Consider the following 27431-nt stretch of genomic DNA (forward strand, 5'->3'; position numbering starts at 1 on the left):
ATTAATGACATGTTGACGGATAGGCTGCGCCTCCACTATGGCACTCGCGAGAGTTGACAAGCGAGAGAGCCACCGTCTAAACGAAAGACTTGACAGGATCCGTTGTTCAAAACAAAGGTTGCAGCGAGATTGCCGATGACAAAGAAACCCCAGATTTCGTGCGTCTACGGAGTACGCAAGTGCCAACTCTAGAGCCAGGGGTTCCCCTGTCAAGGCCGCAAATCCAGACAGATGCCGTTCAAGCATCCTGTCTGTCCACAATTGCGGTCATGTCCACAAATGCGGACTCATGTCTACACGGCGGCGGAATGCCAGCGCAAGTGAGTCAAATCACTCGACGATAAAACACGATTCTTCGTCCTCGATTTCGGATGTAATTCTGCTTTCAAATCCCCCTCTTTTTTACGGACACTCCAACAATCAAACAAGGCCAGAAACGCCACATTGTTCCGTTCCAATCATGCCCCAATCAACATCAACACAGAGGTTTGTCCAGGTTGTCTCCTCATTGTCCTCACGAGCTAACCAACCCAGAAACACGTGTCAGTCTTCAAGCTGCTTATTTTCGCCCCAGGACTATAATAGCAGTATTGAACGTTGGCTGTCTGACACAGGCCTGGACATCCAAGGTCGGCTGCTGACAGGGGCGAAGTGCGGTGGAGCACAGCCACCCTCCTCCACGCCGTGCATGTCAAAAGATGAATACAGGGGGAAGATGTGAGTTTTTTCCAGTTTCAGGCAGGTGTGGCTTGTGGAAGGTATCAAAATGTGCATGTATGGCGGCGTTCTCGGTGACGTGGCACTCACCGTGGTTGTTTCTCGGGTTGATTTCCTTCCCTCTCTTAGCGATACCTATATTTCTAGTTTCAATCAGTCCATCTCGTCCCTCCTACAACTTGTTTGAGCTACCTATTAGGCAGCAGGCATTCACACCCAGATGTTGGCCAACCAAGAGTTCATCATACACTTTACAAGCATAGCCACTACACCCGGCACCCGTTCCATACTATTGAGCCACCCGTTGGGCAGTAAACTACTGTGGAAGATCTCAATAGCCCGGCTCGTCACTTTCTCCCTCACCGTCTCACCACCATCTCTGCACAGCCATCATCTCGCACCCCGCTCCATTCTGTGCTTTCGCCGTAATTACCTCGTCCTGTTCTACTGGTACGACTCAAACCCAAACACACCTCATCAGCTGGAGCCTCTAGGGTAGGGCCAATACTTCAAGGGTTGCATGACGTCACATGCTCAAAGAAAACAAGGTGACTGAGCCGTAGGAAATATGGTGCGCTTTCTACGGCTGAGTTTTCCTTAACATAATATCAATAGTGATGTTGACCTATATAGAGTCTTTTGTTAAGACGTTGATCAACTCTGGCTTACCTTACTGTTAGAACACTATCAGACACTGGTGAGGCTTCGGTGTCACATTGATCTGGCCTTACTGCGCGCATCCCTCTGTGCGATGGGATGGATACCTCCATACTCAACAGACTCGATGAGAACAACGAGCCTTTAGAGGGGCCAACGGAATAACACGACACTAACACAAGTGAAGGTTCTAGCCGTCTCTGTGCTGTCAAAGAGATGTACAGTAAACCTCAACCATGCCAAGCCAATACGGTTAACGGCATCTCCCAAACAGTCGACGAGGCTCCAGCTGACGACTCGACCAGGTCTAGCGTGCGGGGTGATATTGCTTACCCTGTCCTTGTGCCTGGTTACCTGAAGCCCTCATTCGTGCATCCTCCAATGCCCCCCACAATAACTTCGAGTTTCAGACCAGGCTACGATTTTAGGACTTGATTGAGATCGTAGGACATGATGAGCCATCTTGGATTCATCATCAAAGCGTGGCGGAACGAACATGTCTGACGGATCAATAACGGCGACGGAGAGTGAGATACCACTCGCTGATTGCATCGTTGCGAGCTATGTCAGAAGCAAGATTAGCACCGACCGGGAGCAAAAGTACTTCCCTGAAGGCTCAGTCGAGCGACTCATCACTCCTTTTTCCATCAGGGAAGAGCTCAGCGATATACCAATCGAGCCAGAGTTGTTGGATAATCTGATCAGCTTTATCGTGACCCGAGCGAAAAAGGTCTTCACAATCACTATCCTCTCGCAACTCAGCGGACTCGACCTTTACAACGCCATCAAGACTTTTCAAGACGTGGGCTTCGACGATGACAAGCTACCGGTGCTACCAGACCGTCATGCTGACCTCATGTCGGCTGCGTTCAAGGGGCGGAGACTATGGAATGCAGTCCGAAAGGAAGGATTCTTAACAGACCAGTGGGGTCTTCTCGTGCCCGTCTTCACCAGACCACAATTGATGCATTCGCTCCAGGAGAGCGCCATCCTTCCCCTTGAGCGTGTCAGCAGTGCCTTCAAGGGAGGCACTTTTGGCGATGTTTATGAAGCCACTGTACACCGGGCCCATATGGACGATGAGCTTTTCAAGGTGCGTCCTGTTCTCTTAGTGGCACCGTTGCTCCTGACACGTCTTGCAGCGAAATGGTTCTCGTACCAATATTGCGGTCAAAGAGATCAAAGCCAGTCAACTGTTGCAAGGAGATGTCCAAAAAGCCTACGACATCGAGGCTCTGGCACTCGCGAGAAGCAGCAAAGTTGAGCACGAAAACCTGATCCCATGTCTTGCTGCGATCGAGAAGGGCTCGATGCATTACTTCCTGTTCCCTTGGGCCGATGCTGGCAGCCTTGAGGATTTTTGGCAGAGTAGTCCAAAGCTCAACCTGGATTTTCTAATGGATGTCTTTGAGCAACTGCGTGGACTTGGGGCGGCTCTTGAGAAGCTTCACAACTACGACGATAAGAAGGCCGCGGTTGAAAGCGATGGACGTCCCGCTTCGCCATCAGGTGGTATCAGACACGGAGACTTGAAGCCCGCAAACATTTTGATCTTTAAATCAGACGACCCCAAGCGAATTGGAACCATGAAAATTGCAGACATGGGTCTGGCCAAGTATCATCAAGTTCAGACTCGTCTACGAAGGAATGCAACAAGCTCCAGATACGGGACGTCTCGATATGAACCGCCTGAAGCGGGAGTCTCGAAACTCAACACAACCCCCGCTATGTCTCGGCTCTACGACACATGGTCTATGGGATGCATCTTCCTGCAGTTTCTCATCTGGCTTTTGCAAGGAAAGGAAGCCTTGAGGAGTTTCAACGAATCCATCCACGAGTACAACATCAAGAACCAGTGGGGATCCATGTACGATCTGGAGCCACCATACTACATCATCGGATCCGACAACAAAGCTCAGCTCCATCCTCTCATTGTACAGCGGTTTGGAGAGCTCTCTAGAAGCTGCACACGCAACACAGCGATTGGAGATCTCCTTCATATCGTCAAGGCCAAACTGCTCATAGTTGATCTCCCAAGCAGTCGAGAGCGACCTACAAGCAGATGGGTTTCCTTGAGCGAGTCTAGACCACGATATCGCGCTACAGCACAGGTTCTTAGGGAGCGTTTGGATCTCATCGTAGGTAATGCCAAAAAGGACCCTTACTACCTTTTCGCAGATAGGAACCGAGAGAATGCACCACCGCCATCGCTGTACGCACAGCAATCGTCGAGTACCCTGCATCCGGACTCGGCTGGGCTAAGGAAGCGGATCAAACAGCTGATCAGGCCAATTGCACAAATGAGAGGCCATGTAAGTGATATCTTGATGAAGGCAGTCATATTAGAGACAAACCGACCCTAACCACTTAGCCCGTATGTTATCCCGAGAACTGATGAAAACGTGCTAACGAGCCATGCGAATTTTCGCACTCAAAGAATGTAAGCCAGCATGTCCGTGTCTTGAGTAGATCACAAGCTAATCAGTTTTGCAGTATGTGAGACAAGTAACTGCTTGCCATGGTGAAGATACTGACCTATATAATTGCAGTCTGTAAGATATGCCCAGTTGTGTCTGCGCATACAATCTATGCCTCACTCCCCATCATTGGGAGGTGATGCTAACTTTCTCAGCACGTAAGTCCTTTCTACCGACGCGCTTTAATCGAAAGCAATGACTGATGTTTCAAAACCAGCGGGTAAATATTACCTTCAGCTACAGCTGAGAGTTAACTAACGGGTCAAAGAACGTAAGTGCCCCTGACTCCTTAAACGGGTTTATAGCTCATCAATCATCGTATAGTTAGACATTCATGTCTGGGATTATCTTGTAGACAACGATTTCGCCTTCAAAATTATCGATGCAGGAGATAGTCCTGCACTCGAGCCTTTCTCTCACGGAGAAGCTGAGCAACTCTGCGACAGCTGCAAGGACCTCGATTTTTGGACCACCGGATTTCACATCGAGGATAATCTTTCAGAGCTCAAAGTGCGCCAAGAGAGTTGTCAATTCTGTAGCATGAGGTGGGAGGCCTGCAAGTATCTTGAAGGCTATTCTCCCTCTGCCAGGTTTGACAGGATTGATTCGGTGGTGAAACTCAACGAGAGTGACCCTCCTGTCTTTTCTATTTGCAGTGGCCCCGGTAACTCTTCTATATCTTCCATGTGATCCCATGGACTGACAGTGTGCAAGGCCTGAATCTGCCGGCCTCACTACAGGTCGGAATCCCGCAAGTAACCGAATTGGCAAGAACAACATATCAGATCAGGTTAATCAACACATGGATAAAAGAATGCGATGAGAACCACCCCAAGTGCAGAGGGTTGCCTCAGAAGGACGGACCTGGTAGTCGTAAAGCTTTTCAACTGCCGACCAGGCTCATCGACATTGGCCAGCCTGGCTCCAAGATCCAGCTGTACGAGACACGACCCGATGACAAGACTGAAAACCTCAAGTATATCGCGTTGTCTCATCAGTGGGGAGACCCTACCGCCAGTAACCATTTCCGAACCACGACCCAGAACTACGCCGCCCACCTCAACAATATTGACTTCTACAAGCTCCCGGACACCTTTAAAGATGCCGTCACCATGGCCCGTGACATGGGCATTCGATATCTCTGGATCGACTCCATTTGCATCATTCAAGGCCCAGATGGCGACTTCAACACCGAGTCTCAGAGAATGGAAGATGTCTTTAGTTCTGCCTACTGCGTCATCGCCGCAAGCTGTGCTCGAGATCAATGGGATGGGTTCCTCAAGAACAGACCTGAATCTGATTCGAGACGTTTTGCGACATTCAGAAACGGCCGAGATCCGCCATTCTACGTCTGTCAGTTTCTGGATGACTTCAACACCGATGTTCTTGAAGGACCGTTGAACAAGAGAGGTTGGGTACTTCAGGAGAGAGTCTTGGCTCGTCGGACGATCTTCTTTACTGACAAGCAGATCTACTGGGAGTGTGGCAACGGCGTTCGATGTGAGACTCTAACACACATGAAAAAGTGAGTGCACCCCTCATTCTGATACTGATATCGCTGACCGTGCCTCAGTGAGCTGGCGGCTTTCCTTGGAGACCCCAACTTCCCGGAAATCGCTATCCACTCCCCACGAGCCGACCGAGATACCTCTCACGGCGAAAAGATCCTCTACTATCAAGATCTCTACAAGACCTACTCTCGACTCGCCTTTTCCAAACCCGAGGATCGATGCGTGGCAATGAACGGTTTGGAACAGAGACTTAGTCGAGGCTTCGTCTGCAACGGCAAATTTGGCATCCTGGATGACAAAAGTCTCTTTCACAGGAGCTTACTATGGAGACGAGCTGTGACTGTGAATTCTATGGAGAAGATTTCGTTCCCGGCAGACAGACAGCAAGTGCCTTCTTGGTCTTGGATGGCTGTGAAGGGTGAGATGGATTACATCCCGGTGCCGTTCGACACGGTAGACTGGGAAACCAATCTCAAATCTCCTTTGAGACACACCTTGACATTCAAGGATGAACAAAGCAGAACTATGGAGATCAGAGCTAAAGCTAACGAACTGACCCCTGACCACGGTGATGATCTTGAGGAGTTCTATGACCGAGTCTCTGATCATAAAGGGACCCTACGCAGGGTGCTATGCGTTGTTGTTGGGAGAAGCAAAGGTTCAGATCGAATCGAGGAGAAGTTTCACTACGTTCTTCTCGTGTCTCCTAAACCGTCTTCTGGACCATGGGTGTGTGAGAGAGTGGGAGCTGGCAAGGTGCCAGGAAGCTGGATTGATTTTACTCGACCCTTAGCTGATATTGGAATTTGTTAGGGACGGAGACTTGGTTTCATTATGCTATGTACGTCTAGATGGTGTCATTAGACTTCCGAAATCTATCACTGAGCCAGCTATGCATTCAGCCCCCAAGTCCTACTTCCCCGTTCAGCCAGAATGGCCCGGATTCGGTTCGTCTGCGTAGCCTGGGACACTTAGACAATGTTGATACAGCTTATGCAGCTTCGTAGCAAGCGGTCCGCACTCTATGCGTTTGAAGCTATCGGCATCAGCTGTTTCGACTACTAGTAACTCCTTCTTAATGATCTTGAGAAAGTCGTGGATGAAATCACTACACTTGGCGTGAGAGTGAAGCCAGTCAATAAACTAGATAGTCATTAGTGAAAGCTAATGGCCGAAAGAAATGTGTATGCTTACCTCGCCAACACATGGCTTGACCTCGGCTGATCTGCCCCCATCTAACCGATCAAAGAAGAGATGCTCTCTAAGCTGAGGAGCCCAAGGAATATCAGGCCCTGCCCTCTGCCGAGCAAAAATGGTGACCAGACTCCAGCCACCTAGCATCCAAGCAACAAACTCGAGATACAGACAGCCAATTGTCCAGATGTCATATGACCGACTGATTGTGCCACCCTTGATGTCGCACTCGGGCGGCCGATAGAAGAGAGAGATGGCGACATCCGTGTTTGGTCGGTTGGATCTGCTGTGAGCTGAATGAAGCTCGGCTTGTCCAAAGTCGCAGATCTTGAGAATACCTCTACCCTCGGGGTCTTCGGGATCTTTGAAGAGGAGAATATTTTGGGGTTTGATATCCCCGTGCCTACCGTACAGCTTCCTACTAGGAGTAGCCTCGTAATCAGCTGTTGTCGAAGACTGGTATGTACTCTGCTCAATGCTTCCATAGCGATGAATAGTCTGTAGACCATTCGCAAGTCCATAGCACTGCTTGGATACCCAAAGCACGGTATCCTTGTTAAACGGCGGCTTAGGTTCCGTGAAGGTCCAGAATCGCGACAAGTCTGTATCAGCCCAGTCAAAGATGAAGTAGCAGGCGTTGCGAAGGCGATATGCGGCCCTAAGAGGGACGAGATGAGGGTCTTCGGTCTTGGAGAACGTGGCGAGCATGGTAAACTCGGACTTGTACTTTTCCAGACTTCTTGACTTGAGCTTTTTGATAGCAAAGGCAGAGTCGTTTGACTGCGAGTTGTTGGAATGTGAAAAACACTGGGGAATAGAATGAGGGAAACATACCTTGCCATCGTAGAAGTTGTGGTGTTCTGGGTGAATGTACACCTTGGAAACCTTGCCAAATCCTCCTTCAAACTCTTGTTCTTCAAAAGGGTCACCAGCTTGCCTCTTCTCTTTTGAGAATGGTAGTATCGTAGAGTCTGGAAACCGATATCTCATAACCTTGCCGTCTACCGCACGAGAGAAGAACGGTGCCATGACAGTCCATTGCCAATCATCAAACTGCATGAGCTGCACTTGGTTCCACTTTCTGAAACAGGCAAGACGACTCGAATCTTGGGGTCGCGGCCGTAGTTCGAATCTTGGTACTCTGGCCGACTTGACCTCGACTCTTCGTAGGGGAAGCGCACTGTCATCAACCCTTTCTTTGATGAAATCGCCAATGGATGAGACTCTTTCTATGAGTACTAGAATTGCAAAGATCTTGAGATAGGACTCGGGTTTTGAGTTGTTTCCGTGCTTGGACCGCCGGTGAGGCGAAGGGTTACAGATCAGTCTCGTGTACTCATTGGCCTTGGCCAAGATGGCCTGTGATGGCCCGGAAGGCCCAGATAATGCTTCAACAATCTCCTGTCTCACGTCGCGCTCTTGAAGAACCCGCCTGATATGGCCCCTAGGGATGAATCCTTTGCTCCCCGCCTGCGGTTTGCGATACTCGGCTAGTAGCAGGTCGTGCAGCGCAGCTTCGGGGTGGCGATCCTTTTGCCACTCACACAACCTGTCCTCTGCCTTGGTATCGTCGAGGCCATCGCCAAGATCAGAAACCTCGCTATGGTCTGTCGGTAGAACCGGTTGCTGATCGGGGCTGAGAGTAGGCAGTCCCTTGCCTTTTATTGAAGCGAGGGCGATGTCGTTGTTGGTGCGTTTGTCGTAGAGATTGGGTGATGGTGGCCTTGAGACGTCTCTCTAAGCTGGCGTTAATTGACTTGTGAGTGAACTAGGTTTAAAAATACGTACTAATTCAGAGTCTGACTCTTGAATCTCAGGCTGATTATTGAGAGGCGTGCCCTCAATGTGGATGATGACTCCGGTCGGAGGAAAGTCATACTCATAGTCCGAGTCTGTCAGCGGTTCTAGATCCGACGTGGAAGAAGCAGTGCTCCGCCGAGATACAGGTTGTCCATCATTGTCTGTACTTGATTGGGACTGGTGTGCTGGCACCTCTAGCAGCGCATCGCCTGCAGGGCCGGGGTTGTCGTGGGAGCTTCTCATGGCGACAGCAAGGCAAGACAAGGCAAGGCAAGGCAAGGATGGGCCGATCGAGAATTTACCGGGAATTCCGAGGCAACCAGTCGGTCGCAAGGGGGCGCTGTAATTTAAAGGGCATTTGCAATCAGGCTGCGGTACTTCGACAGGCTCAGCTGCCCTCTCAGCCTGGCAAGGCGGACTCTCATTGGGAGGGAGTGAGACATTTGGTGACTCGAGACTCGAGGCGCAGGGTCATGGCTCTCGAGAACCCCTGTACGGAGTCTCGGAGGAGTGACCCCGAGGCAGGGGTAAGTGTGAGAGCACAGCCTCAGGTGACCCATCGATGCTTTGGACCAGCAGAGTGGCTCATCCTGGAGCGAGTGTAACCAATTAGATGAGCCCTTGTGCCTCTCGACGGGACCACCGAGTGTGGCTGAGCAAGAATGATAGGTCAGCCCTTTTTCCACTTCGCGTTGCGCGTCACGATGGCAAAGTCTCGATTCCCGAATAGGGACCATTCCCCGAATACACGTGAGACCATGAGCTGCCTCACCACGGTGGCTGAGAACGATAAAAGTCCTACCAACGCTGCCTAGTCCTTCAAAACTTGATCCTAGCAACAACAAATGCCAAGCATCACATCAACAATGTCTCGCGACAGTGAGCGTCCTCCGCTCAAATCGACCAACACCAGCGGTTCCGACACGACGCCCTACGACGATGTCGACGACTTTCAGGATGTTGACGGAAGGAGGATCAACCCTACAAAACTCGTCACTTTTCTGAAGAAGACGTTTAACGAGGGAAACTATGAAGTTCACGTAAGTACATGCCACTCTCGGTATATGTGATACACCATCTAACCTATTGTTCTCAGAGAATCCACGACATTTACAGCGTCCGCGCGCCACGCAGACTCTCCATCGACGAACTTCAGTTGTGCATGTGACCCGTCGCAACACCTACATCGAGATGTCTCATCTCTTAAATACGTTTCAACCTGCAATATACAAGCACACAAATTGCATGGCCCCATTTTCTTCCACGAGACGATAATGTCGACCGACGACGCGCCTTGTCATCATTACGGCGCAACGCCCATGAGAAACGACCTTCATTTACGATATATACTGCCATGAGTCATGATATTTGGGTGGAATTTGGAGTAATTAGCGTCATCAGATTTTTCATTCGTTCTTCCTGCTGTAGAGCCATGAGCATAGCAACGCTTCGCAAGGAGCCTCTTCCTTTCTTGATATTTAGTTTAGTCAATACTTGATCTTGTTATCATGGCATTTTTCAAGAAATGGCATTTCAACGAGTAATGATTCGGTTATGAGAAGGGAGTTCCTTGAAATGCCTACACTGCTAACCTGCCCGTAGAAAGCTGCAACCTGAGCCCTCCAATCATGGTTGCCTCCACGTACCGTCCATTGTCCATGTCTCTAGGTCCCCATCAAGCTCCACCGCACCACCTTGAACAACCAATCTATCGTATAGCTCGTCCAAGTTGGCTCCCCCAAAAGCACTCTCCGTTTCTCCCAACATCCCCCAGTCCTGCGACACATCCGTGTTGAAGGCTTCCAATACTTGTAATGAACCAACAGGGTCTGTTTGAGCTTGGGTCGCTGACTGGATGGCTTCTATTGCTGGAGTTCGTGCGTTGCTGATCTCTGGCCTCGATGTGATTGCACCGTCGTCGGCAAGGGAGCCACGAGAAGAGTGAGAGCTCAGTATCAAACCGCTGTCTGTGCTTCGGTTGTCTGCAATGACCCCTTGAGGCCTTGAGTTGCCCAATGTACCGCTTTCAGTGTGTAGAGGCTCCTCTGGGACCCGGGCTTCGTTCATGCGGTAATACTCGAATAATGAATCGAGCGCTTGCCGAAGTGTGTCGCTCACCTCTTGCTCTGACACGTCTGGTCTCAATATTCTTCCTGTTGCTCGAACCCTGTCATGAAGAATAGAGACACCATCTCTCTGGCAAAACTCTCGCAGAAGAACGAAATCCGCTGACTGGTCAAAGTCGATGTAGATACTCAGTGGTCGTGACTCGCTTGGAAAAAGGATGTCCTAGATGGCATACCACTGCTCCTCGGTCGTCCCTTTCGATTTCTTGGGGAACTTGCGGCTTTGAATTGTCGAAATACCATCCAAACCTTTCAAAGGATCCCGTTCACAGGATCTGCTGAGGATGTGATTGTCGAGGGGGGCCTCGTCCGCAAAAATAGTGAAGCACGTCTGACAATAGAGAGCGGGGGTATGCCGTCTGTCCAAGTGCTGCCTGACGTAGCTGACCGTTGTGATCTTCTTCGAAAAACACTCCCAATGCTTTTTGGGATCAAGCTTCCAGAACGGGCAGGCTAGGAATTTGGGCTTCGCCAAAGAACAAGATGATTGTCCTCCGAGCTTTTTCCTTGGTTGAAGATCATCGTTGTCATCCTCTGGCTCATCGTTCCCTCGTTGACGCTTCCGAGGTCTGATTTGCGTTGAAGAGCCACTGTGTGAGGTCGATGAGCGTGTTCCTGACGGCGGTAACCTTGAACCACTTGTAGAAGAGCTGTCGTCGACGGGAGCTTGGGAAAGATACCCCAGTACGATATGCCTAAACACATCCTTGAAGAAATGGAATCCAGAGCCTCCACTGTTTGGTCTGCCAATATTCACTGAGTCGCTTGACACCGACATCAGGCTACCAGTCAAAGGGTCGCTCAAGACGGACCTAGCTGCTATGGAGGTTTCCTGATCTTCTGACCGGCATGTCAGTAAATGAAGAGCCAAAAAAAGGACGACACTCACCCGTAGCTACGTAGAGCTCGCAGTCACAGATAACGTGACGCCGCTTTTCTAAAACGCTGTGAGAAAATGCCACCCCGAGGCCGTTTCCATGGGTATGCAAGAAGCGATCAGTCGAGCACTTATGAGCGTGTTTGTCATGCCAATAAACAACACCATTAGCGCTTCCTGCTTGAACAAGATCCAAAGAGGGCTCTTTCAGGCGGCAAGAGTCGCCCAGGTCTGTATCTTGAGCATGCCGCAACAATGGGTAAGGCAGCTCAAGGCCCAGGCACCCCTGTAGCCTCCGAGCTATGGGATAGCCCGTAACAACAGGTGGGCAGGACCCCAGCAACTGGTCCAAGAGGGTTCTCCATTGCCTTTTCGCATAGGATCCATGTTCATGCGAAACTTCTACCTGGATTGCGACAAACCCTTTCATCTCTCTGGTTGGGTTTCTCAAGCTTGATGCAACTTCCCCATTGAAACCCTGGCGCTCCAAGCCTGAGGCTGCGCACAGGAATCTCTCTAGATCACCCTGAATGTTCCACTGAGGTGGGCACGAGTCCTCGGCATGGCGTCCAAGATAGGTAACTGATGGCTTAGTGAAAATGACATGGCTGTCATTTGAGTGTGGAGGTTTAGAGGTAGCAGCTGCCAACCAGGCCAGCTGTTCTCCAATCTCAGAGACAGAGTAAGCTGGGCCCGTAATGCCGACAAGCGAACATGAAGAACCAAAAAGCCCAACTAGCTGTGCATCGTCGGCCAGAGTCGCTTGAATGTTGTTAGCATTTCGAATTCGAGACAGTTAAACCAGGCACATCGTAGACCTACTTGAGTGTATAGTCGCGGTGGAATGAGGATGTGAAAATGCCCCGCTGACGAAGTTCAGTAGTTCCTCGCCGAACAATGGCCAGGTCTGGTTGACGTAGGCCAATATGTTGGTCAACTGGAGACTGTGGGAACTGGGAGTAACCAAAACGGGATCGGAGGGCAGAAAGCGAATTGGCTGTGGGGGGAGCTGAAGAACAACAACTTGCTGAGTTGGCCGCCTTTTCTTGCTGATGTTGCTGGGTGGGAGCATTGAAACAATCTGTTGTCGTATGGGTATATTGTCACCTGAGGGTTTGGTTTCGCCCCGCTCGAGGGACAACTCTGTCTCGAGACGCTGAACCAACCAAGAGTAGTCCTTGCTCTCCAGAACCATCTTGCTGTACAGGAGTGAAGCAGTAATGTTGGAGTCGTCGTCAGCCACGTTTTGAAACAATTCACTGTTCTGTGGTGCACTCTCCTGTATGGACATCTTTTCATCCTGCCACATGTCTATCTTGTCTTGCAAGGACATGATATCCATGTCGTTGTCAACACAGGATGCGACGTCATCCTCAACCAGGTCAAGAAGTAATCTCTTGAACTGATCGGTAATGGCCCTAGCGTCAAGGGTTAGCTTAGGGAAATTCCAAGTAGCAAGTGCAAGTACCGGTGTTGCTTGTGAATAAAGTACATCACATCACGGCTGGCCTGTGACGCGCCATTGCTACCAATCCTTATAGCGAAGGCCTTGAGGAGTTCAGGAAGCGACTTCAAAACCAGTGGCCAGTCATCAGGGCACATCGAAAGCTTCAAATTCCCGTGAATGTCGCTGGCGAGCTCGTGGACAAAATCGCGTGTCGTCAGGGGATCTTCGTTGGTCACCTTGGAGTATGTAGTTCTGGCGTCGGCGTCGTCATCTGCTACCCCAACCATCTCTTCAGCGGCGTCTTTCGTCCCGCGCACTGGAAAATAGACAGCCGCTGCTATCGATGCGTACCCAGAGTCTTCGGGATGCGAGGCGTTGTGAGAATCGTCACGTCCACTATTGGAGGGAGGGTTCGGTTTGGCGCTAGGCTGAGTGTCTTGAGGAACGTCGAGTATGTCTTGTTCGGAGGCGGAGGGAGGCACCGGCTGAGAGAACCGCACAGATTCAGGACGCGGGTTAAGGAGAGGATCGAAACTCTCGGCATTGATAGCATTGAGCTTGTCGATGCGTTGCTCAACAAAAGGGGGAGAATTTGCCAACTCCAGGGGAGTCATCGCGGAGAATTTGCCAATTCCAGGGGAGTCATTGCGTGGATGGTTCTTAAACTTGCACACCCGACCAAACTTCTCGCACTGAACGCAGCGGGGGTAATCTGGGTCACACTTGATCTTCTTCTCGCGGCATGTCACACAAGAAATCGCCAGTCGCTTTCGAGGCTTACCAGCCTTGGTAACACCCCAGTGGGCGTTGACTGCTTCGCCATTGATCACTGCCTTGCAGTAACTGCCATCGTCGTAGAAGTAACACATTCCCTCACCAGGTACCTCCGCGGCCCGCACAAATCGAGGCAAGAAGTGAGTGCCAGTCCAGATCTTAGGTCCCAGTCCATCCTTAGAGGGAATACCATCGGTCGCCGTGGTGCTCGGTGTTGGTGGGGGGTTCGGCGCCCCTTGGGGAGATCTTTGGTCGTTATAACTCGGCACAAAATTTGCCAATTCCAGGGGAGTCATCGCGTGGATGGTTTCCCTGACGGAAAGCAAACCTCGGACTCTTCCCGCCAATTCTATAATGGGTAGTTTCGCAGAGGTGATTTGTTGTGAATGGCTTTTCGGGCCGGCCAGTAATCTGAGAATTCGGCGGCGTGGCGGAGAATGAAGTGCTCATACTGTGAACAGCCACAAGCGGGTAGAGTGAAACTAGGGAGAGGAATCCAAGTGACAAAAAATGTAGGTTTCGGAAAAAGAAAAAGAAATCTTCTCAAGATCTAAGAATGACTCCTGGAATAAGGGTGAATAATAATATTCCCGAGACTGTCAAATGCCTGTTTGTTGGTCTGTGACTGCGCAAGTAAGCGCCGGGCATGCTGGGATTTAACAAAGGCCGGTCCCCTCTCAGCCCCTTAAGGTTGAAGCTGAGCTTCGTGGCCAGCATTCGTTGGATGGCATCAATGCCAAGCTCTTTGTTTCAGCCACGAGAGGCGTCTTCATGTCTCTTACCAGGTAATCTTAGGCATCAATGCCTTATTTTCCAGGCTGCGTCATCACAAATGTGTTTTCTCCTTTAATTGGTTCTACAAGATACATGATGAAATGCCAAGCAAAGGTCGTCCAATGATATTGATAAGCACACTTGTGGTCTTCTCCCTGTGTGATGAGCCTCAGACTTTGGCTTCTCGCCATGTGATAAGCTGAAGGTTTTGGTGTCTTTGTGATGATTTAGCCATGTGTTTGGCATTTGGGCTAGTTCGCCTGCCGTGCCATCCGGCTCTGGAATTGGTGCATTCTGAAAGAAAAAAAAAAAAAAAGAGCATATCTAGTGGTATTATAGGAATGTAGCCACGTGCTTGAACTCTTTTCTTTTTATAATGCGCGTCTGAAGTCTCATCAACCTCGTCTCATACCAGCCTTCAACTTGATACTGTCTGCGCGGGGCAGTGATTTGTTTGAGCTTTTTGTATCGAATTTGACTATAATTTAACATGAGCCAAATTCGTATCTTGTGTGCTATCCCTCAGTCTACGTCTACCCCTATGGCCACATGTCTATAGAAGGAGTTTCATTCTTCTGGTTATCGAGAACGTCTCCAACGAAGACCATCAGGCACAATGGCACAGGACCCAGTTTCCAATACATGGCGTTTTTAAAAGTTGACATGCAAAACACTGCTAAATAGGCAGGCATCCGATAGAAAGTGTATTGGCCTGTCTTCTTCTCCCTACCCACCTACCTACCCACACATGTCATCGGCGCGCCCTTAACGTGACATCCAAGCCAACACCACACTGGCTGCTCCAGGCTAAATTAAATATAACTACCCACTATAAATCAAACGTCCCCCATCCTTTCTTTCGCCTTAGTTTCACAAAGCACCATCTCCTCGCACCAGGCAATACAGAGAATACCAATCCCTTGCAACACTTGAGCACAGTGGCTCATCCACGTTCATCATGGACAATTCAACTCTACACAAAGCCATCATCTCCTCGTTTCTTGCCAACCAACGTCCCCCAACGGTCAACGAGATCGCCACTCAATTTCAATGCAGTGAAGCCACGGCACGGCAGGGCCTGTAAGCTTTGGGAGAATACCATGGGGTAGTACTACACCCACATTCCGACGAGGTCTGGGTTGCCCACCCGTTTTCAGCAGCGCCCACGACCTGCATCGTCACATCAGGCGAGCGCAAGTGGTGGGGCAACTGCGCTTGGTGCTCTCTTGGAGTCATGAAGCTAGCAGGAGGCACTGCGACTCTCACGACGAGACTCGGCGCTATCGGCGACGAAGTGACCCTTACCGTCGAAGATGGAAAGCTGTTGGACAAGGACTACGTTGTACACTTTCCAGTCCCGATGCGAAACGCCTGGGATAACGTCATATATACCTGCTCGGTCCAGTTACTGTTCCGCGACGAAACTGAGGTTGACGAGTGGTGTTCCACCAGGGGAATCCCCAAGGGCGATGTGCGGCCAGTTGAGCAGATTTGGGGTTTTGCTACAGAATGGTACGGACGCCACGCCGACGCCGACTGGACGAAGTGGTCATTGAACGACGCGGTAGAAATCTTTCGCCGTCATGACCTGACTGGCCCAACTTGGACGATTGGGGGCAACGCAGGGCGCTTTTAGGACAATATATTGCCCATTCCTCACCAACACTAGAAGCCGACAGAAAAGGAGGAACAAGTAATGAAGGGCCGACCCATGAGACTCAAGGATTACTAGCCAATACATGAAGAAAAATGCAATTGGGCAAAACGACGGGAAGTGCAGGCTTGATCTGCTAAACCGCTTGATCATTTCTCTATACAGCCTATGCGTAACGAACCACCCCTTCTTGATAAGTCTCTTTCGCGAGTCTTCCAGAAAACATTAGATGCCGCACATTAGCATGGAGAGCGTCTTAATGCTGCCGTATGCGGAGGCTGTTGAAAGGCAAACTTCTTGACCTCCTCAAATGAACATCCACCACCACCACTTCCCCCCAAGTAATGCATCATCATGTGGACCCGTCTTTTCTTCCAAAACTTCCTTAATAACTCCAGCCACTGCAACCCACTTTCGCTTCTGCAAATATAGGTCTTCTGGTAGATCGGGGCCAGCCATAGACGCTCGAACTTTGATTCGCCGTATTGTGAGCCCAATGATCTTCTCGGCTACTTCGTCAATGGCCTGGTAGATCTCTAGAAGTGTCTTTGCTCTTAGTTCAGCCCGTATAGCCACAAGACCATCGTCCTTTTCTGGAAGTGGTGCTCGTGCGTCACTATGGATGTGAGAGATCGAGTCAGATGGGGTCATGGAGCAAACAGACGTAGGGGCTGGGTCTGTAATGGGATGTCCAGATGGTAGAAGGCTCGAGGGCGGCGTGTAAGATGGCCTAGATGGCCAAGAAGGCGTACCATGGAGAGTTAGTCGATCTTGACAAGGCCCCTGACGGGGGGACTGTTTGTGCCAGTGGTTGCGGCTGGGCACATGGCAATGCGCAGGTTTGGCTGGAGTAGCATCCACCATCTCAAAGTCAGGCTCTGTTTCTTCATCGACCCCCCGCGACCCGTTGTTCGAGTTTTCGAGGTCACGGACATCTTCGCTATCACTCATCTCATCTTGGGAGCTCGACCCGTGGTCTTCGGCTTCACTACTTGAGTCCACTATGGTGTCTCCGCCTTCGTCGTCTGAATAAATTAGATCCCGCAGCTCGTACATAGACCGATGTCCACCGTCGATTAAGATTAGAACTGTCTTGGGCGTTTCTGCGCTGTTGCGCCTGCTCGTACCTCCAACCACGTTGGAGCGTAATACTGTGGAGGGAGTTGGTGTTTGGGACGCTGGGTCATCGGGAGGTTTCTGATGCTTCCCGAACTTCTTGGAAGGCATCGAGGGTTTTGATGCTTGAGGATATTTGTCATCCCTGTTGGCCTCTCGTTCCCACTGAAGTCTTCTGTCCACCTCGCATGAGTAGTCTTCGGGCTTCCGCCGGCACAAACCTTCAGCGTTGACCTCCATAGGCAACGTGTTCGCCAGCCGAAAGGTCTTCGTTTGAGAGGGCACAGATCTACTGTGTCATTAAGTGAGCTTTGCGCATCATTGAAGGGCTGAGAGCCCTACCTAAGAGTTGTTGCTGATGCAAAAGGCACTAGAGAAGTTGTCTGTAGAGTACGATTTACCGTTGGCTCAAACAAGAGCATAAGGCCACGACCACTAGCAAGAGTGATTTTGTAGTAACTAAGAAAACAAGTGACGTTCGGGGTTTCCAGGAGAATTTATGCAGTGGTGTTCATCAAAGACGGTGCTTGATGCACACACGTAAAAGGACAACAGACTAAATAGCTGCTCTCTTTCCAGGCGAAGCCCGATGCGCGCCAGTGAACAAAGAATACGGGGCCCTTTCACGGCGGGTCAGCACATCCTCTGATTCCAAGACGCATGTGGCCCAAGGGCCATTTGACAGCTGACAGATGGTTACTTGTTGATATGGCGGCCTTTTTGGGTGGGCATTTTGATCACAAGAAAGAATAGCACTTGGACAAAGGATCTCATGAGCATCATGATGTCATTCCGGAAACTTGCCTTTGCGCCCGTTCAATGCCAACACTGTCACTATTGATTGTCACATTCGGGAGCCTGCATCAGTTTGCTCGCCGCTGGTGGATGTTGACTGACTGACGCGGCTGAACTTCTTACTCAAACGGCCAAGTTCTCGAAGCCGGTTGAAAGATGATATTTGCCGTGGCTTTGGGTATAATGAAAATACCACAGTCGCAGCTGTTTCCTTGACACCCTTAGTCTCTTTGAGATGTGATACATCACAAGATGGTCACGGGTGGGCAGCGAAGGTGATCTCAGGGGTGTCATCACCTTCATCCACTTCATCGTCGCATCATCACCGCCTTCCATCCCTTCTATTCAATTGTTCTCTGCTATTATTTAGCACAGCGTCATATTCTTCACAACATATCGTTTTGTCTTGCCTCCCTCGGAGAAGATGGATCATCGGTGTGAACCAGACGCTCTCCTCCAGGAGGCTTACGACTTGGTCACTTTCAATCAGCTCAGCGACCTTTCAGCTGCCCAGTTATCCATTGTCAAGCAGGCTGCAAAGGCGGTCATGCGATGTATGGGTAATCAAGGCCTCTCGGAGAGAGAATACGATGTTCTCACGGTCTACAACGACACCGTTGAATCAGCAACTGAGCGATATCGCCTCCTTAAAGGTCAAGCAAAGCAGATCGCGCACCATCGTGACACCAGAGAAATCACTTTCTCCGATCGTCAGATCATTAGTCTTGCCGCCGCCGCTATTGCCGAAACTACCAGCGAGGCTAGGGAAAGCCTCAACGAAGATTCTCTGGATCAAGACGAACTAGACATAATCACTGCGGATCACCGGCTCAATAGTGACGAACCACTCTTCCCTAATCATGCGTCGGGGGCCCCCTTCTTCGCAACGACCAAGATGCCCAGTGAGCCACATGACCACCATCCGCGCCCGTATGCCCCTCGGCCTCGATTCCGTGCCGAAAGCGTTGTTTCGCACGCTGAATCAATTTTGGAAAGTATCGACGCCATCACGGATTTCACAAACGTGTCCTCGCTCTCCGTTTCGCGTATCTCGGCTAAGGAAGCGGCAAAGACCCGATCCTATATATACGCTCACCCGGACAAGTTCGAAAAGCAGAAAAGAGAACCGGAATCGAGGCGAAAAAACAAGGGAGTGCCTCGACTCCCGGAGCTTCCTCAAATTCCAGGGTACAGAGACCTCGACGAGAGCCTATTTCCGGACACCGTTGCTGACCTGGATACGGAGATTGAAGCCGCCCTGCAGGATCTTGCGGATTTACTAGAGTACTTGGTCAGGCTGGATGGGATGGTTTGGAGGATGAAGAAGAAGCGGGATGTACTGAGCGATGGGCGAGAATAGGACCGCATTGTCATGACTAAAATGACTAAATAGTTGAGCAACGACGGCGGAGCGTGTATTTGGGTCTTTTCATCTATAGTTGAACCAGGAACTATCAGGTATCGCACACTTTGGAACAAATCCATTATCTTCCCATGGAAGCGCCTACAGTGCGGATCACTACCAGTAACTTGCAAAGGCACGCATGCCTCTCCCTTTTCTGCTGCTGATGACTCTTTTATTTGCAGCTACGCATGACTCCAGTACGTTAAAACTAGGACTGTATTTACTCCATAGGACATAAAAGGACATCGAGATGGCAAACAAAAAAGCAACAAGTTATTTACGAATCACTCGAACAGTGATGGGTGAATAAGAGAAAATTGAGTGGGAGGAAGGCGAGAGGAAATAATAACACAGCATGGAAGTTTACCAAAGGAAAGATGTCAGATATTGGCATCGATGAAAGCTAAACAAGAGTATCCAATCTCAAAATAGCTTACTCCCCTTAACTAACTTTAACAAACCAATCCCAGGTACACTACCCACTGTGGCTCTCCACGAAATGCTCCCTGAGCCTCCTCCTCCAATCTATCGCTATATTCAAGATCCTTGTCTGCATTTCGCTCAGCACGGTAGCCCACTCATTCTTCGCCATTTTGCCAGGCCCGTTTCTGAGAGCCACATGATCATCCTTGAGGCTCTGAAGTTTAGCCCAGAGCCAGTCCGAATCGCTCTTCAGCCTCCTGCCCCGGTCTTCCAGCAGACTTTTGTAGTAATTGCCGCTACTGGAAGATACAGTGAAGCTATAGTATGCCTCATGGAGGCTTGATTCTTTGACATGGCTTAGCCCCAATGGCTCTTGGATTTGCTGGCTAAATGAATCCATTTGCTGGACCCACGACTTGCTAAAAATGCCACTACTTTTTATCACCTCGAGACTGGCGCTCACCGCTCGTGTCCGGTTCTGGGAATGACTCAGGATTTCCTGCAGCTGCAAGTTCTGTGCTTCCACGACCTTGGCCTGAGCTTTGCTGCTGAAACCCATAGTCTCGATGATAGCCCCCCACCAAGCTGGAGCTTCATCTGCATGACGAAAGCGCCTGATATAGCTATTCACAGACTCCCAACTATATTCAAGCTCTTGGGCAAAGTCCTTCTCTAATGATTCAACCTGAGATACTCCCCCCTTGAGATCTTTGATCCAGATTGTCGGGTGGCTGAACCATGAGTCTGTCAGTTCGCTGACCTTTTCATCAGTATTGTCCAAGCTGTGCACCAAGAACGAAAACGGGGGTGATATTCGTGGTGTAAAGCCGTCCAGAGTGTCTTCACCTGAAAGTCCTTGATTCTGTGTAGGAGGAGCCGTTTGACCACAGCCGGGGAACGGTGTGAGAATGGCGGGCGCATGGGAGTCCCAGGTGTTACATGTGCTCCCAAAACCGTGGATGAGCGTGTTCAGAAGGACTGCCAAGCCTACGAGGATAAAGAAGGCGGAGAAAAAGGCAGTAAGGGCCGCTTGGATAATTATCGAAGGAGTCAGACACTTGACAATGCGGAAGAACAGGAAGGCCAGCTTGAGTCCATTCCAGACAGATGTGGCGAGTGTATTGAGGGCGCCGGAGAGCTCTTCCAAAAACCCTTTGAGCACATCCCCGAGGTCTTCTCCGAGAGTTTTGACCTTAGCGGCGAGACGCCTTGCCCCAGAAACCTCACGGAGAGGCCTCTCGTGAGAGCTAGACGGATCGGGGCGCGTATGCGGAGATGGCGATGAGTCTGCCGAGAACTTGGGTGTATTGCCTCCCATATGAGGGTCTTTCATAGGGGCCTTACGCTGGGATGGCTGATATGACTCGCCTGGAATTTGCCCAGAATCGTTGGCGCTGCGACTCTGGTGAGACTGACGATGGTTTCTCTGGCGGTTGTGTTCCCCTCGACGATCACGTCGACGACGGAAATTTTCAAAGGCTTCTCGGCGATCATCTTCGTTGGCATCGTCGAGAACTCCAGGCATGGTTGCGGCGTTGATGGCCCAAGAGGTTGGAAAACGAATAGAGAGGGGAGAATAATGGATGGGCAAAGAGAGTAGTTAGAGTCAACTTCTCATGTAAAGGTGCGAGGGTGAGAAGGAATACTTGGTCGCTGACAATTATAAGGGCATAAATGGCCCATGCCAATATTCTAGGGAGTAGGGGCTAGAATCATCGGTGAATTGAGCCGCGTCTCGCCGCTGTAGTACATCAAAGAGGGACAGGGGACAAAGAAACGGCAGAAGCCTTCATACGTCACATGATGTAAACGGTCCCTGGCGTAATCTAAACGTTTCTAGGAGGAATATGCTGATTGGCCGGTTGGTAGAACAAAGAAGAGCTGAGCAGCATCCAGCTTCGCCTGACTCCTCACCAACCATGAAGGTTTAACTCCTTAACCCCCGAACTATCTTGTTCATCGCACCTGTCCTCAACATTCTTTGCAAGCCTTCTGCCCATCTTGACTGCTCTGACGCCTCGTTATCCTTTTCTATTCAACCCCAAAATCAAAATGGTCGCCCCTATTCCGGTCATCGGTTTTATGATTGCTGGCGCGTTGATTAGCAAGACTGTTGATGTTGCCATTCCGTATATTGCCGAGCAGGCAAAGGGTTGGAGATGGGGGTGGGCCAGAGAGCCTCAAATCCCAGCTTATTTGAGAGGAAAGGTTAACACAGTCGTCGGTAAGAAAACCTCCCTTTATTTATCGGCGTTTGAGTTGCTCACAGAGTAGCACCTCGTCTTCAAATCTGCGCCGCTTACGAAGCCTTGTTCGCCCTGCATCCCGAGAATCACGCTTCTCCGCCCCTTTTATACACGCTTCTCTCGGTCCCATTGCCATCGCATAATGCCGGCGCCGTTGCTCGTCTCGATCACATGATAGCAATCCTGCACCAACTTGATGCAAAGATGGCACCGTACTTCGAGACAAAGGATAACACCTTTCGAGGAAGCGAATTAAGGAGCCAGGCACAGATGGCGATCGATACGTGGATCCTCGTCGGTTCCATCCTTTTGGACGAAAGGGTGAAAGCTGAGTACGACACCATTGTGGTTCGGCCTACCGTTCTCGAGGGCAAAACGGTGAAGGAGGTACTGCTGGATGATGAGCTTTGTGGCAAGAAATGGGGCGACAGTAGTACGGGTTCTTGACGAGAGGGTTGTGTGCACACGAGATGGGTAATGTGTGCCATGGATGTATGATAGGAGAGGCCTTACAGATTCGCCCCTACACAGGACTCTAAACGTATGTTGCCTTTGCATCCTTCGACCCCCGTCTCTCCAGTGGGATCTCTTGAAATCCTCAATGTCAAGGCGCTTGATGCAAGGCCAGCTGGCCTTTGCGAGACCTATCCGCTCTCCACCTCTCACAACAAAGCTACTAGGTGTCCATTAATATGCCGTCAACAATAGCCGGCGGTCTTTGATATTGGGAGTTAACTACTAGCGGCGAGCGTGCAACCATGTCCTTGTCGTGTCCCGCTTCCGTTGCAATGACTTGATGATTGAAGTTATATGTCCCTGCGGTGACGTGCTCAGTGCGACTAGAGGGATCAGCCGATTGAACGTCCTGCCCCAGCACCAAAGAATGCTACTGTCAAGTAAGAAATGACCTGAATGAGCTACGCTCGATAATGCAGATGGACTGTGGGCTGATTGACCAGAAAGAGCTTGCCTTTGTCCGTGTGAATCACTTCAGTTCTCTTTCAACTTGGCCAGCTAAGTCTTAGGGGAGTCCCTGATCGCAGATGGCGGGCGGCCTTTGAATTCACTCTAACAAGTAGAGCTCTGACTACTTTCCTCCCAACACTACGGTGAGAACCCCCCTTACCCCGCCAAGGCTTCCCCCGCCAAGTTATCTTCCGTTTTCTACAGTTTCCTGGCAGTTGACCCCTTAAGACAGATTAATGCCATGCATTCCCAACTCCCCCTTTGCGTGCCTTTACCTGCTACCCCAATGTCTATACCACCGCACGAGCTATATGGCTGGCGCCATCATGGACACTTCCCCCTCCTCGCTTTAAGCGCTACTGAAGGTCACGGTGAGGGCGATCAACCTAATATTTGGAGAGATTCCCATGTTGGCGGTCTCTACAGGACCGGTAAAGCAAACTTGGCAGCGGCTGTGGAAAGTCTTGCAAGCCTGGCTACCGCAGCCACCGCGAGGTGATGGAACGAGAGGGTACGAACGTCTTCTCAAGCAGCCACCATTTCGAAAAGTCTGCGAGTGTAGCTATTTTTCCTATACAGGGGCATAATGCAGAGAAGCTTTACAACTTGGTAAACATTTCTTTGTTCCAAAATTGGTGGCCAAAGCTTCAACCACGATTTGTGTGACGTCTCACCAGCAGGTACTTAACCAAGTTTCTTTGTTCTTAATAGCCGGTCTGCCTGTCAGTTAACCCGTTTGCTGCCCACTTCTTCTTCTTTCACCTGTTTTCATGTGTCTCTCTCTCATTCGCTTTGCTCGCAATTTCTGAGCCCGAAGACGCATCGCCAACTCTCTCTCTTGTCTTTATTACCTCCAACATTGTCCGCCTTGCCTATTTCATCGGATCAACTCATCCACTGCAAGTCAGAATATGCCACCTCAGACGAGATCCATGACGCGAGACGCACTATCCAGATTATATTTGGAATACCCGGACGCCGTTGAAGAGGAGCATGGCACTCTCCCAGTCCGACCCTCCGTCTACGGCTCAAGCGCCTCAGCCTCTAGGGGCCGTTCATCTTCGGCTCGCCAAGCGGTGAAGCAAGGGCAACGTATCTCTTCTTCGCATCGAGACCTGACCCCCAATTCAGCCTCTCTTTCTACGTCAGCTCCGACCTCCCTCATCACTCCAGGCTCCCTGTCAGGTTCTAGCTATCACGACAACCAAGAGAGCCTTGAGCTTGATCCCATACCTTCACCTCCTGTCATGGCGACACCATCGGTTTCCTCCAGTCCTGAGCCATTGTTGGAATACCACCATGACCCATCAGCTGCTACTCTGCACTGTCACTGCATTCAAATCCCCGTCTGTGTGGGACCACCTCCTACCAAACTTCACGTTGTCCAACTCTGTGTTCATCGTAACTGGTGTCCCTCTGAAGATACTCAGATTCATCTTGTTTACGATACCGCCACTTTATCTCGGACGCCTCTACATCCTCCTCCACACCTATGTACCGAGTACAGACCTCTTGACCTTTGGGCAGATGATACTGAGCGCTCCCCTGCTATGGCCCTTGCTAGGCTTACCCAGCCATCTTCGTCGCCGCTTAAAGATGACAAACTTACGCCTTCCAGTCCTTCCATCGGCTCAAGAACCGAAAAGCTTCTTAATCATCGCACACACTTGGCAGTCATATTTATCATGCTTCTCCTCCCTCTTATCCCCTTGCTACCCCAAGGCAATTTGGCATGGGTTTCACAGTCAGCACATAATCGAACAGCACCTTTCGCCTTCTGGGAGCCTATCCGTTCGATCTACGATAAACACGAAACTACGGTGCTCCCTTTGGTGACTCCCTTGGAAGTGAGCGGGCCAGTGCCTGCGCAACCCCTGCTCCTTCTCCATGGCCTCTCGGAGGAGCTCAGCACCATTAGGGGAGGCTTCGCATCCTGGTCAGGAGGTCTTCGCTCACTGCCACCCCTACCAACCAACCTCGTTGCCCGGGTGAAAGACTGTGAGGCCAGAGCCGAGGCTCTTGTCATGGACCAAGGCTCCTTTGAGGATAAGGCCCCTTTTCTTATTGCCGGAGGGGCCGCTACTTCTCTCCTCCACGCATTGGCTGAGACCGATAATGGCCGACTTAAACAAAGAGCCAATCAAACCCTGACGCCCAAACTCATGAAGACAGTCTTTACTATCATCGAGGAGTACAACCTTGAAGCCCTTGTAATCCTTCAGCGGATTGGTCGCGAGCTGCGGCGCCTGCTACCTGAAGTTCGAGGCTTACTCATTGAGGTATCTCAGTCCGTTAGTCCCTTTGCCAATGGTATGCCCAACAGAATGTGGGTTGAAGAGACTATCGACGCAATAACCTACACTGAAAAGGAACTACTACCCTTGATCTCGGACGTTTACCTCCCACTCGTTGAAAAAGCCATTTACGCCTTTTCTGACGTCGACGGGAGGCTGGCTGACCTCATCGAAAAGTACAAAACTCTAGAACTGACGAAAGGAATCGAGGAAATCGACGTGTGCTACTTCCAAAGCGACCGTCTTACGTGGTGGTCTGGCTGGTTTCTGAAGCGAGAGAGGATCTCGACGACATATTTCTTGGATGCGCGTACTCTTGACGAACTGTACGATGTGGCAGTCAGGGATGCGGCAGTAAGAACGCTGCTTTTGAAGGAGTTTCCAGAGGAACGTCGTTCCCAAACCCAATACACCGACATCCGCCCCCCGAGGCCGCCAACCATGTAAGATTTGATAGATTTGTGCTGCTTTTTTGGTTGCTTTTTACTCCATGTACTCTATCGGAATATGTTTCCATTACGTCTTGATAGTTGGGGGGGTTCCGGGGTTAGTTTTTGTTGAACATCGAGTGCTAAGCTATTAGTTCATTTTTCCATTTGGTGCGATAATGAAGTCATACGTGACAGTCTCTATCATGTCGAAAGGCCCTTAACATAGGCAAGGAGAGTTTGATAGGGCGTAATGCGTTGAACTTGAAAGGCCAACTCAAGTTAGTTTAGGTAGTGAGGCTGATAGTCAGGTACCTCATCATAGAGATCCTGGGACCCGATCTGACGAATGGCCGTCGCTAGGGCGAGCACTATCTGCTATCGCCAATGGCTGGTTGGTCAGAATCTCCCTCTTATCAACCTTATTAGTACCGTACTAACTGGCCAGGGCACTTACCCGACAGTTGGGTCTCTCTAAGTGTGGCAAATGCACAAAATGTCAAACTTCAAGGGCATAAGCTATACAGGGTGTGGTCGTGAGAATAGAAGAAATACGGTAGCTTATTTCTCCTTACTTAATAGATGTACTACAAGCAAGTCCTTATCTGGACTGACATTTATCGTGATTCTTTCAAGACGTTTGTTGCCACTCCTCCCTGCCGAGGTCGTCGGGAGCGGACCGCAAGATATCCGGTCCCGGGCCGCCCCTTCGGACAGGGCACCTCAACCCCCCGAGACATGCATACAACGAGGGGTCATGAGGGGTCATGAGGGGAGCCAATGCTACGTACTACTGTGCGACATGGTCAGCGCCTTGAACACGCTCACTTTTTCTCCCTTTCTCTATGCTCATCTAAACACACGTACCATTCTATCACAAGCAATTATGGCCAGACCGACGACCGAATTTGCAGTACTCTCGTTAGTACCAGGGGCAAACTTGGTAGATCCTGACTCTGAGGGGAGCCGCACCTGGAGAGATTGCCTCAAGACATTGAGTTCTTTTGAAGGGTTTCGTAGCTCCCTATACAGCGTCGATGAAAAGGACACCAATACCATGGTAGAGATTGTGGGTAAGAATGTTCTCTGACTCTTCGCTGGGGTAGACGAGGGGCTCCGCAACCTCTACCGCCGTCTCACTTTTGCTTTTTGTAGCGCTGACAATGAGCCAGACTGGGAGAGCATCGAGGCTCACCAAGCAGCGACGGAATCTCCCAAGTATGGCCCGTTCTTGGAAAAGGTGAGCGGCATTTTGGCCGGGCCTCCAAACCTCAAACATGCCATGCTCAATGTCTACGGGCCGGAGGGAGAGTCAAGCCTGTCTCCGCCGGCCATCGCGTTCAAAAACACTCCAACCGTCATTCAGAAGTTCTATTTTCCGACTTCTGTCGATACTGCGGCCGTTGATGCATCGGCTCTCGAAGTGGTCTACTCGGTGAAAAGCCTGAAAGGGTTCAAGGCGGCGGCAACAGGGTGGTTGCTTGAAGAAGTTGAGCATCAGGCATTGAGAGGAAGCGGAGGCAAAGGTTTCGTTTTGGTGACGAGCTGGGAGAATCCTAGCCTTGCTAGAGAGTTCAGCACGTCTCTGATTCCCCACCATGAGCTGCAAAAAGTTGGATCCGAGGCAGACGAGGGTTTCATCGCCAGCTTCTAAAGCTGGCATAATCATTCTCTGGATCTAAACAAAAGAAAGCAACTTGAATGGTATTAAGAACTTGCAATCCTTGAAGCCTGCTATGTTATAAAGACG

At 50.4% G+C, this 27431-nt stretch overlaps 9 protein-coding genes across 9 annotated transcripts; 5 read left to right on the forward strand and 4 right to left on the reverse strand.

Moving 5' to 3' along the window:
• Positions 1 to 1870: 1870 nt before the first annotated feature.
• NECHADRAFT_87137 (uncharacterized protein) lies at positions 1871 to 6427 on the forward strand (the record flags this gene model as incomplete). Its single annotated transcript, XM_003041867.1, has 11 exons — positions 1871 to 2467; positions 2517 to 3512; positions 3557 to 3686; positions 3860 to 3866; positions 3942 to 4009; positions 4120 to 4122; positions 4207 to 4515; positions 4566 to 5376; positions 5425 to 6095; positions 6227 to 6309; positions 6353 to 6427. 11 exons carry the CDS (start codon positions 1871 to 1873, stop codon positions 6425 to 6427), a joined length of 3750 nt encoding a protein of 1249 aa, XP_003041913.1.
• A 99-nt stretch (positions 6428 to 6526) lies between these two features.
• NECHADRAFT_87138 (uncharacterized protein) lies at positions 6527 to 8599 on the reverse strand (the record flags this gene model as incomplete). The annotated part of the gene is made up of 3 exons (XM_003041928.1): positions 6527 to 7336; positions 7391 to 8293; positions 8345 to 8599. 3 exons carry the CDS (start codon positions 8597 to 8599, stop codon positions 6527 to 6529), a joined length of 1968 nt encoding a protein of 655 aa, XP_003041974.1.
• Positions 8600 to 9689: 1090 nt separating this feature from the next.
• On the reverse strand, positions 9690 to 13876 carry NECHADRAFT_87139 (uncharacterized protein; the record flags this gene model as incomplete). The annotated part of the gene is made up of 6 exons (XM_003041929.1): positions 9690 to 9826; positions 10003 to 10628; positions 10659 to 11322; positions 11372 to 12121; positions 12182 to 12777; positions 12828 to 13876. The coding sequence occupies 6 exons, from the start codon at positions 13874 to 13876 to the stop codon at positions 9690 to 9692; spliced, it is 3822 nt and encodes a 1273-aa protein (XP_003041975.1).
• A 1436-nt stretch (positions 13877 to 15312) lies between these two features.
• NECHADRAFT_87140 (uncharacterized protein) lies at positions 15313 to 15990 on the forward strand (the record flags this gene model as incomplete). Its single annotated transcript, XM_003041868.1, has 2 exons — positions 15313 to 15409; positions 15464 to 15990. The coding sequence occupies 2 exons, from the start codon at positions 15313 to 15315 to the stop codon at positions 15988 to 15990; spliced, it is 624 nt and encodes a 207-aa protein (XP_003041914.1).
• A 324-nt stretch (positions 15991 to 16314) lies between these two features.
• NECHADRAFT_87141 (uncharacterized protein) lies at positions 16315 to 17443 on the reverse strand (the record flags this gene model as incomplete). Its single annotated transcript, XM_003041930.1, has 2 exons — positions 16315 to 17299; positions 17418 to 17443. 2 exons carry the CDS (start codon positions 17441 to 17443, stop codon positions 16315 to 16317), a joined length of 1011 nt encoding a protein of 336 aa, XP_003041976.1.
• Positions 17444 to 18171: 728 nt separating this feature from the next.
• NECHADRAFT_87142 (uncharacterized protein) lies at positions 18172 to 19279 on the forward strand (the record flags this gene model as incomplete). The annotated part of the gene is made up of 2 exons (XM_003041869.1): positions 18172 to 18194; positions 18295 to 19279. 2 exons carry the CDS (start codon positions 18172 to 18174, stop codon positions 19277 to 19279), a joined length of 1008 nt encoding a protein of 335 aa, XP_003041915.1.
• A 520-nt stretch (positions 19280 to 19799) lies between these two features.
• NECHADRAFT_87143 (uncharacterized protein) lies at positions 19800 to 21272 on the reverse strand (the record flags this gene model as incomplete). The annotated part of the gene is made up of 1 exon (XM_003041931.1): positions 19800 to 21272. One exon carries the CDS (start codon positions 21270 to 21272, stop codon positions 19800 to 19802), a length of 1473 nt encoding a protein of 490 aa, XP_003041977.1.
• A 527-nt stretch (positions 21273 to 21799) lies between these two features.
• On the forward strand, positions 21800 to 22440 carry NECHADRAFT_87144 (uncharacterized protein; the record flags this gene model as incomplete). The annotated part of the gene is made up of 2 exons (XM_003041870.1): positions 21800 to 21971; positions 22007 to 22440. The coding sequence occupies 2 exons, from the start codon at positions 21800 to 21802 to the stop codon at positions 22438 to 22440; spliced, it is 606 nt and encodes a 201-aa protein (XP_003041916.1).
• Positions 22441 to 23870: 1430 nt separating this feature from the next.
• On the forward strand, positions 23871 to 27335 carry NECHADRAFT_87145 (uncharacterized protein; the record flags this gene model as incomplete). Its single annotated transcript, XM_003041871.1, has 3 exons — positions 23871 to 25696; positions 26264 to 26754; positions 26788 to 27335. 3 exons carry the CDS (start codon positions 23871 to 23873, stop codon positions 27333 to 27335), a joined length of 2865 nt encoding a protein of 954 aa, XP_003041917.1.
• Positions 27336 to 27431: the final 96 nt, after the last annotated feature.

This window comes from Fusarium vanettenii (genome assembly GCF_000151355.1).
Source record: "Fusarium vanettenii 77-13-4 chromosome 12 genomic scaffold NECHAsca_40_chr12_1_0, whole genome shotgun sequence".
Classification (NCBI taxonomy): Eukaryota; Fungi; Ascomycota; class Sordariomycetes; order Hypocreales; family Nectriaceae; genus Fusarium; species Fusarium vanettenii.